Source organism: Oncorhynchus gorbuscha, unplaced genomic scaffold, assembly GCF_021184085.1.
Source record: "Oncorhynchus gorbuscha isolate QuinsamMale2020 ecotype Even-year unplaced genomic scaffold, OgorEven_v1.0 Un_scaffold_9753, whole genome shotgun sequence".
NCBI classification, from domain to species: domain Eukaryota; kingdom Metazoa; phylum Chordata; class Actinopteri; order Salmoniformes; family Salmonidae; genus Oncorhynchus; species Oncorhynchus gorbuscha.
Window position 1 is genome coordinate 1,755 of NW_025752657.1, and position 10,399 is coordinate 12,153.

At 47.8% G+C, this 10,399-nt stretch overlaps 1 protein-coding gene across 1 annotated transcript; it reads right to left on the reverse strand.

Annotated features, from left to right (window-relative positions):
- Window positions 1-1,058: 1,058 nt before the first annotated feature.
- On the reverse strand, window positions 1,059-9,115 carry LOC124030185 (prosaposin-like). The gene is made up of 8 exons (XM_046341634.1): window positions 8,957-9,115; window positions 4,777-4,910; window positions 4,290-4,364; window positions 3,059-3,184; window positions 1,983-2,014; window positions 1,800-1,887; window positions 1,332-1,430; window positions 1,059-1,106 (listed from the first exon to the last, which is right to left on the reverse strand). Exons 1-8 carry the CDS (start codon window positions 8,988-8,990, stop codon window positions 1,059-1,061), a joined length of 636 nt encoding a protein of 211 aa, XP_046197590.1. The 5' UTR covers window positions 8,991-9,115.
- Window positions 9,116-10,399: the final 1,284 nt, after the last annotated feature.

Below are 10,399 nucleotides of genomic sequence, written 5' to 3' on the forward strand. Positions count from 1 at the left end.
TGATGTTCTCTGTTTCAAAGTGATCCTCCAGATCCAGAGGCAGTAGGGACGAACAGGGATGTTCTCTGCAGAGGCAGTAGGGACGAACAGGGATGTTCTCTGTTTAGAGTCCTCCAGATCAGAGGCAGTAGGGGCAGACCAGGGATGTTCTCTGTTTAGTGAGTCCTCCAGACCAGAGGCAGTAGGGGCGACCAGGGATGTTCTCTGTTTAGTGAGTCCACCAGATCAGAGGCAGTAGGGGTGACCAGGGATGTTCTCTGTTTAGTGAGTCCACCAGATCAAGGGTAGGGACGACCAGGGATGTTCTCTGTTTAGTGAGTCCTCCAGATCCAGAGGCAGTAGGGATGACCAGGGATGAGTCCTTCAGAGGCAGTAGGGACGACCAGGGATGTTCTTGATAAGTGTGTGAATCAGAACATTGTACTGTCCTGCTAAGCACTGTTGGGTGAATGGAGTAAAAAGTACATTTCCTTCTCTACATTCCTAAAAGAAAGTCTTCAAATATATAAATAGTAAAGTCAAATACAGATACCGCCAACAAAAAAACCTACTTAAGCAGTACTTAAAACTATTTTCACACCACTAGTAATATTATGCAGATCTCGGCTAAATGAGGCCTAGTTATTAGCTCAACTGTGGAACGTAACAGATCTCCCGGCTAAACGAGGCCTTAGTTATTAGCGCTAACTGTGGAACGTAACAGATCTCCCGGCTAAACGAGGCCTTAGTTATTAGCGCTAACTGTGGAGACGTAACAGATCTCCCGGCTAAACGAGGCCTTAGTTATTAGCGCTAACTGTGGAACGTAACAGATCTCCCGGCTAAATGAGGCCTTAGTTATTAGCGCTAACTGTGGACGTAACAGATCTCCCGGCTAAATGAGGCCTTAGTTATTAGCGCTAACTGTGGGAACGTAACAGATCTCCCGGGCTAAATGAGGCCTTAGTTATTAGCGCTAACTGTGGAGGCGTAACAGTTCTCCCGGCTAACGAGGAGGCCTAGTTATTAGCGCTGTGGGAGCTGTAACAGATCCCCGTGAGGAGTACTCACCATGGACATCAGCTGCTGGACGATAAGAGGGCGTACTGGCTGACGTACTGCTTGCACTGAAACAAGAGGACAGGGAAGTGGCATCACAGATTAAAAGTAATGGTATTTTGCTGTGCCCCTTGTTATGAGAAACCAGTCCTCTAACCGGGTCAGAGACCACACTGGTTCTGGATCTGCAACTAAACTAGATAACAAGGCCTCTCACCAGGTCAGAGATACCAGGCCCCAGCAGGTCACACTGGTCCTGGATCTGCAACTAACTGAATAACAAGGCCTCTCACCAGGTCAGAGATACCAGGCCCCAGCAGGTCACACTGGTCCTGGATCTGCTCGATCAGAGTGTTGACAAAGTGGAGTTGCTCTTCGCCTCCTCTGAGTGTCTGTGATAAACTTCACACAGTCCTCACACACGTCTCCAGACTCCTACGAGGAGACAGAAAACATTCACTAGGGAATAAGGAGTAGCAGTTTCAACCACGCAACCCAGTATGCGTCAGTAGTAGTTTAAAGTTGTTGCTACTGTGTTGAGTGTTCGGTAGGGGAATTTCTTTTGAAAACAGGGATGTACAGACAGAATTTGTCCAATGACAAAAACAGATTTCAGTTTTCCGTTGCGAGAAGCGATTTGGTACTTTGTTGCCCTACTGAACACAACACAGATGCATCTAGATTTAGTATAATAGGAAGTCAAAGGCAGAATCACGTGTCCCCCAAGCCCTTATAACATCACAAAGAACATGACCATGTACCTGCTGCAGGTTCCTGCTTGGGTATCCTACGCCTGAGGTGAGGGCCAGGGACGTTGAGGAGGAAGGGGCGACCCTCTGGAGGCTAGGTCTACACAGGGGATCTCATTGGACGTGAGCTGGGGATCTGGGTTGGACTGAGCTTAGCCAGCCTGTCAGAAGCTGCCTGCTGGGAGTCCACCTGACCCCATGGCACCACAAGCCACCTGAGGATCCTCCTAGGGAGAAACAACAATCACCGTCCGTCCACTTTAGGTCACGACAACCTGCATCTCACTACACAGCATAAATAGACCCCTGGATTCTCACACTGCTACGGATGACGGCTCATAATTAAAATGGTATCAAACATAGAAACCATTTTGATGCCATTAAATTGGTTTTATTTCCAGCCACTAACATGAGCCCATCCTCTCCAATTAAGGTGTAACCAACCTAATGTGACAAAACCAATGTAGCTCCGGGACAGTTTTCCCACTCCAGACCCAGATTAGGCCAAGTCCTACACTAAAAACAATCTACACTGAAACAAATTAACTGCGGGACAGTTTTCCCACTCCAGACCCAGATTAGGCCAAGTCCTACACTAAAAAACAATCTACACTGAAAGGGTGTTTGTCCAGGAACTATCGATATGTATTGTTGACCATCTGGTGCTGAAGCCATGGCAGGTTGAACTGAGCGGGGTGAGGCCATGGCAGGTTGAACTGAGCGGGATGAGGCCTTTCGGCCCGTTAGTCACAGGAAGCAGTCGAGGCCCACAAAGAACCGTCTGTCTGTGTGACCAGAGATCCAGCCAGCATCCTAAATGCCTCTCATTCAACTAGTCCCCTAGCCCACACAGACACTCTACTGTGTTGGCCCCTTGAGTTTACAAACAGAGTCTGATAAGGAGAGAGTAATAAATTTACTTTTCTACAGAGAGAGCAACTCTGAATGTAAATCTAATGCCTAAGATGGCCCTATGAACGGCTAAAATCCATTAAGTGCATTGGATTGCATAGTGGGCCACAAGGTTGCTCTACCTCACTGTCAAAATGTGAACCTTTATCCCACTCTAATTCATTCAGTAACAGATCTCTGTCCACGGACCACACTGTATTAAGCCTGTATGGTAGACCCAGACAATTCAGTCCACTTTTACACATCAGTTCAACTGTCTACCATCTTAATTAACACTAAGCTTTAAAAATCACCACATCATATTTTTTTTTAATAGTATTTATTTTAACTAATGTTATTATACAGTGTTTGGTACATACCAGTTCTCCAGTGATGATACCCATAAGGATAGGGTAGTAGCTGTCTACCAGCTCCTTACACTCTGCAGACAGATTCTTGTCAGGAACCAAGGCACAGGCCTTCTCCAGGTAGCCCAGGATCTCACCCTGGAAACACACAGATCTCAGAGCCTTAGGACACGTTGTTGTCTGGTCTGACGTCTCCTCTGGGAGAACAACTACGACACCCTACTTAGAGGACTGTTGTGAACAATGGTAGCTATGGCCGGGGTATCTTACGAACTCAATTAGGGACTGGAAAACGGTTCTGGCATAAATGCACCGATAGTTTACGCTGGTTGGATGAATGGTAAAATAAAAACAGATTAGTCAGTTAACAACAAATTCTTATATACAATGACGACCTACCAGGGAACAGTGGGTTAAACTGCCTTGTTCAGGGGGCAGAACGACAGATGTTTACCCCGCCTCCGGCCACCCCGCCTCCGGCCACCCCGCCTCCGGCCACCCCGCCTCCGGCCACCCCGCCTCCCCCGCCTCCGGCCACCCCGCCTCCGGCCACCCCGCCTCCCCCGCCTCCGGCCACCCCGCCTCCGGCCACCCCGCCTCCGGCCACCCCGCCTCCGGCCACCCCGCCTCCCCCGCCTCCGGCCACCCCGCCTCCCCCGCCTCCGGCCACCCCGCCTCCAACCACCAGGCCTCCAACCACCAGGCCACCCCGCCTCCAACCACCAGGCCACCCCGCCTCCAACCACCAGGCCACCCCGCCTCCAACCACCAGGCCACCCCGCCTCCAACCACCAGGCCACCCCGCCTCCAACCACCAGGCCACCCCGCCTCCAACCACCAGGCCACCCCGCCTCCAACCACCAGGCCACCCCGCCTCCAACCACCAGGCCACCCCGCCTCCAACCACCAGGCCACCCGCCTCCAACCACCAGGCCACCCCGCCTCCAACCACCAGGCCACCCCGCCTCCAACCACCAGGCCACCCCGCCTCCAACCACCAGGCCACCCCGCCTCCAACCACTAGGCCACCCCGCCTCCAACCACTAGGCCACCCCGCCTCCAACCACCAGGCCACCCCGCCTCCAACCACTAGGCCACCCCGCCTCCAACCACTAGGCCACCCCGCCTCCAACCACTAGGCCACCCCGCCTCCAACCACTAGGCTACCTGCCACCCATGGTAGAGCATGAATTTGTTTTCAGTGGCAAAAGTTGTGGAACAATCTGCATCCCCCATGACGCACCTCAGTAGCGTTGTCTTTCAGCAGCTGGTCCACCACAATCAACACCTCCTTACACAGGTCACACGGCACAGATTTCTGAAACAGAAGGAGGGGGAGATGATTAGAGTAACAAAACCCCAAGGCCAGGTTAAACAATGCCCACCTGTTGAGCCATTTACACAGTGAAAGACAAGGGCTTAGAGCAGCATTTACCCAAACTGTCATCGTCCCCCCTGGGTGCACCAACGTTACCAAAACTGTCTTGCCCCGGGTGCACCCAGGCCCAGGACAAAGCTTTGGTAACGGTAGTGCACCCTGGGGGAGGGGCCCAGGACAAAGCTTGGGTAACGGTGGTGCACCCTGGGGGAGGGGCCCAGGACAAAGCTTGGGTAACGGTAGTGCACCCTGGGGGAGGGGCCCAGGACAAAGCTTGGGTAACGGTGGTCAAGACCTTCTCTGTTCCTTCAGTAGCCAATAACTTGCTAGCTACAGCAGGCTAGAATCTCACCATCTGGGGCTGGTTCCATACGTTCTGTTGGCAGTGGACCACGGCGCCACAGATAGAGGCAGTCTTCACATTGTGGCACCAGTAGGGAGGACCACGGGCACACTGTTCAGTACCCAACAGAGGGGTGGCGACGGCTACGAGGACAGAAGAAAAGAAAAATCTAGCTGTTTATTTCAACACGTCTAACCACACTGTTGTCGGTGTGTTACACATTACTAGAACAGTCACTGCCCCATTCTAGAATAAAACAGTGTTACATTTGACACATTGCCATTTAGCAGACGCTCTTATCCAGAGTGACTTACAGTAGACAACGAGAGCATAGATTTCCAAAACCAGTCCCACGTGGGTATTGAACCCACAACCCTAGTGTTGGAAGCACCAGGCTCTACAAGCTGAGCAAGTCATTTGTTTAGAAGTAAACCTACAGTAAAATGACAATACACCTCAATGAACTTAGCTCACTGCTATAGGGGGGAACAACAAAACAGTCTAAATAAATACTAAGGAATAAGGTTTTGAAGTGTCCTATAGCTAGGAGACAAAGATCAAATATATTTTTAGCACATATTTACACCTCTTGTGGGGGGGGGGGGGGGTTACCTTAAGAAAACATCCATTAAAAAAAACAGTTTAAACCAGTAGCAGGTTACTTTCAGACAAGTCCTGTAACAACAAAAAGTATCCTCTGTGCATAGAGTGGTATTAGTTTGCGTAAGGGCCTCCTGAGTGGTGCAGCGGTCCAACGCACTGCATCGTAGGGCTAGGGGTGTCACAACAGCCCCGGGTTAAATTCCAGGCTGTTTCACAGACGGCCGTGACCGGGAGACCCATGAGGCAGCACACGGTTGGCCCAGCTTCGTACAGGTTAGGGGAGAGAGCTCAGCCGGCATTTCCTCATCAAATAAACCAGCAACGTGATAGATGGTTAATCATGTGACAACAATTTCAGCAGACATGACATAGATCACCTAGTGCTGCTGGAGCAATAGTCTACATACCGAGGCCGAACCCGTATCGAGTGGGTCATTGTGACAACAGCCTAAAGATAGATTGTAGATAGGACACGACATGTGTTCAGTAAGCACAAAACATTCAGAAAGGGGGGGGCCCACTATCTGTACTTGTCCAATGAGAAACGCTAATTTTCCATTGCAAAACCTTATCTACAGTACACCACAGGAATCTAAGGCATTAGGAAACACCTGAAACCCTCAGTCATGTTCACATGATGATAATACCCACCCACCCCTCCCTCTTCTCCTCGGCGGTCAGGTCACATGACTAGGCAGATAAAAACAAGCTATTGCTCAATATGATGTAATGGGACTAGGCATCACAAGGACATGTCTCAGCGTTGTCAAACTCCCCAAAGAGCAAAGTCTTTAAGCTACAGTTTCAGTGAGTCAGCATAGATAAAGTATAATTAAACAATAAGGCCCAATGGGTATGGTATATAAACCCCCTGACAGCAGGCCTAATGAATAGCCTATGATGAACAGCTTGTCTACAGAGGAAGAATGACTCCTAATGACATAGGAGTGTCAAACCACTATTCTCATAGTGAATGGAATTATTGTGCGGTTAGTTTTGCAAACTGGGTGCTCTAAAACATTTCCCCAAAACCAAAGGGGAACAAAGACAAGAGCAAATGTATTGCAGAAAATGGCAAATATGAGTAAGCATGTGACAAAAACAATTGAATGCTTAGTAAACGGGTGTAGAGCAACACCGAAATGCTTACTTAGGGGCCATTGTAATAAAGACCTTGTTCTTACCCGACTTTCCCAGTTAAATTAAAGGTTCAAAGAAATACACACACGTGGTACCAGGATTACATCCATGTGTAGGGGTCAAGGTAATTGAGGGTAGCTATGGACATATAGGTGAGGATCAAGTGAGGAGACACCAGGATATATAAACAGTAGCAGCAGAGGAGTCATAAGAACAAAATAAAAGGGTCAATGCAGATAGAGGCTGATGAGTAATCATGTAACCGGCCGCGTCGTAAAGATAAGTGGATCGTCTACTAGACGGTCTTCATGTGATCCAATTCCAAAATACAACACAAGGAGTCAAGGAGGAAGAAGCTAGAAAAAAAGGATTAGCCATTGTCACACACAGCAGCAATAAGTAACTCTTCGATCTACTGACCAAACCAGGACACAAAATGGAACTAGCTTGTGCATGTTTATTACAACAAAGCCCTTGTAACAATACTAGCCTATACGGAAGTGAGTTTTGATTCTCTAGAAGCCAGTTTGTGTAAGGGGTTCTATAGGGGACGTGACAGACTGCATGATTGATTTATTGAATGTAATCAGCAAAAAAAAAAAAGGCGCTGGGCGATTAGTGCTTTTCTAGGTCAGACTGGTTTGATTAAAAAAATATTTTTAAAAAGTGTAACATCAGTTTCAATTTCTTTGACCTTTAAATGCATTATGCAATAATGACCAATTGGAGCTTTTTCCTGGAAATTCCAAAACCAAAAGTTAGTGAACATTCAAATGCCAAAACATAGAAAATATTCCATTAGCTAGCCGGTCTACATCGGGTAGACATCAATAGAACAGTACATTAAATGGAGTGTATGCTGGCTCGTTACAGCACCGCCTGGTATGGCAACTGGTCTGGTATCTGACCAGAGGGTCATGCATACAGCCCAGACTATTTACATTGACAACCCCCCCCCCTTCATACACTGCTGCTACTCGCTGTCTGTTGTCTACGCATAGTCACTTTACAAATGACCTCAACTAACCTGTACTTTGACTCAATACCAGTATCCCCTCTATATAACCCCTCATTATTGTTACTAATTGATTTAGTAATAAAAAAATGTTTAACTCCATTTCTACAACTGGGTTGTTGTTTAAGGGCTTTGTAGGTAAGCAATTCACGAAGGTCTATCGATACCTGTTGTATTCAGCACATGTGACAAATACAATTAGATAGGACTGATTTGTTTAGATGATAAAACCACCTTTTTCCATGCACCTGTTCAAAACTGGCTCAGTGGTGGATGGATTACATCAAGAGTAGGTAGACCCTAGTCTTGTAATGTAAAATATTCTATTTTCTCTGCATTGTTGGGAACGACCCATAAGTACTGTTAGAATAAGCTATAATAAATAAAAGACGGTGAATAGGAGATCAAGTTAGATGGCGTGCGATTGTGTAAGACAACAGAACCACACTTTTGTTTTTCCCATAAAGAATATGTGCATCAGAAAAGCGCAGACTCACTGTACACTTGTGTTTATATGTTTGTTTACATAAAATGGTGATATAACAGTTGTGCCATCACTGCCATTTACCTGCGCAAACGGGTGTTAATGATTTAGTTATTTCCTAAAAACAGGTTAGGTGAAAAGAAAAACATTTGGCAGGGCTAGCTACTCTGCTTCGATAGCTAATGCGTCACACCAATGTCTGAGCTATACACATTTTTAAAAAGTAGCTATCATGAGTTGCTTTGATATATATCGTGGCTTTGTTTTTATTTTTTAAATTACTTTAAAACATTGTATCCTTTGGCTAAAAGTTAAATCAACCGGACCACAGCCAACCTTTCCAGAGTACCTTGCTGGCTAATAACTCCCTGGCCAAGTATCTATAGTTAGTTAGGTAACTTCCTGCTATAGCTAACTGCTATAGCTAACTGCTATAGCTAACTGCTATAGCTAACTGCTATAGCTAACTGCTATAGCTAACTGCTATAGCTAACTGCTATAGCTAACTGCTATAGCTAACTGCTATAGCTAACTGCTATAGCTAACTGCTATAGCTAACTGCTATAGCTAACTGCTATAGCTAACTGCTATAGCTAACAGTACACTAGGCTACAGTGAAGTTAGCTCCGATTCATAACGTAGAAATAAGACACAAGTTATCTAGCACAAAGTCAAAAAAAAAAATCATTCTCTAGTTACACATCTTGAATGTTCAGAAAGTGAAGTAAAAAAATATATATATATTCCTAAAATTGGTCGACAAGGTATTTAACCGTTGGTTGCTACAGTAACGTTAGCTAGTTAGCTGGCTAAGCTAACGTCGATACGTATCCTCTATACTACATATTTATCTATGATACAGCAACAACAACAAAAAAGACACCTATTTACCTAGTTAACGTTACACTAATCAAATCGTTTTCCAATGTAATGTGTATCGTATTTACCTGCGGAGATGAAAAACAAAGCGAGGTACAGCATGACTGCGCTGTTTATGTCCGGTTGAAAGCTGTTCTTGTTCTGGCGACTGTGTGAATTTGAATGGCGACTGTTCGGTTTTGAGCACTGCAATGCAGGGTGGAGGAGGAGGAGGAGCCTGTCCAGGGTCTGAGCACTGCACTGCAGGGTGGAGGAGGAGGAGCCTGTCCAGGGTCTGAGCACTGCACTGCAGGGTGGAGGAGGAGGAGCCTGTCCAGGGTCTGAGCACTGCAATGCAGGGTGGAGGAGGAGGAGGAGGAGCCTGTCCAGGGTCTGAGCACTGCAATGCAGGGTGGAGGAGGAGGAGGAGCCTGTCCAGGGTCTAAGCACTGCACTGCAGGGTGGAGGAGGAGGAGCCTGTCCAGGGTCTGAGCACTGCAATGCAGGGTGGAGGAGGAGGAGGAGGAGCCTGTCCAGGGTCTGAGCACTGCAATGCAGGGTGGAGGAGGAGGAGGAGCCTGTCCAGGGTCTAAGCACTGCAATGCAGGGTGGAGGAGGAGGAGGAGCCTGTCCAGGGTCTAAGCACTGCAATGCAGGGTGGAGGAGGAGGAGGAGCCTGTCCAGGGTCTGAGCACTGCAATGCAGGGTGGAGGAGGAGGAGGAGCCTGTCCAGGGTCTAAGCACTGCAATGCAGGATGGAGGAGGAGGAGGAGCCTGTCCAGGGTCTGAGCACTGCACTACAGGGTGGAGGAGGAGGAGGAGCCTGTCCAGGGTCTGAGCACTGCACTACAGGGTGGAGGAGGAGGAGGAGCCTGTCCAGGGTCTGAGCACTGCAATGCAGGGTGGTGGAGGAGGAGGAGGAGCCTGTCCAGGGTCTGATCACTGCAATGCAGGGTGGAGGAGGAGGAGGAGCCTGTCCAGGGTCTGAGCACTGCAATGCAGGGTGGAGGAGGAGGAGGAGCCTGTCCAGGGTCTGATCACTGCACTGCAGGGTGGAGGAGGAGGGGGAGCCTGTCCAGGGTCTAAGCACTGCATTGCACTGCAGTGTGGAGTGGGGTGGTGGAGGAGGACTGCACTGGGTTTGTAGCATGTCTCATAGTCAGGTGACTTCTGAGCCCGGACATGTGACGGTCTTGTCTGGGTCTATTTGATTGATCAGCGTTTACCTCAACAAATAAACATGTACTGTTCTTTTTTTCTTTTTCTTTTTTGCCTTTGAAAAAATTGTTTTGTAGATCATTATGTAAGGTATCATTATTGTAGTTATATGTAGACAAACATAGCCTACTCATTAATCCCCCCCACACACACACACACACACACACACACACACACACACACACACACACACACACACACACACACACATCTATGACTAAAAAGGTTGCAGTTGTAAATGACAACTTGTGCTCAACTGTCCTACCCGGTTAAATTAAGTTGAAATAAAAATCAATCAATCAAAAGGCTATAAG

Coding starts and splice junctions, on each gene's coding strand:
- LOC124030185 (XM_046341634.1), bottom strand. CDS start 8,990: ATGCTGTACCTCGCTTTGTTTTTCATCTCCGCAG. Junction 1,888..1,982: donor GTGGCTTGTGGTGCCATGGG/GTCAGGTGGACT, acceptor TCCCCTGTGTAG/ACCTAGCCTCCAGAGGGTCG. Junction 1,107..1,331: donor GGCCTGGTATCTCTGACCTG/GTGAGAGGCCTT, acceptor CTCTTGTTTCAG/TGCAAGCAGTACGTCAGCCA.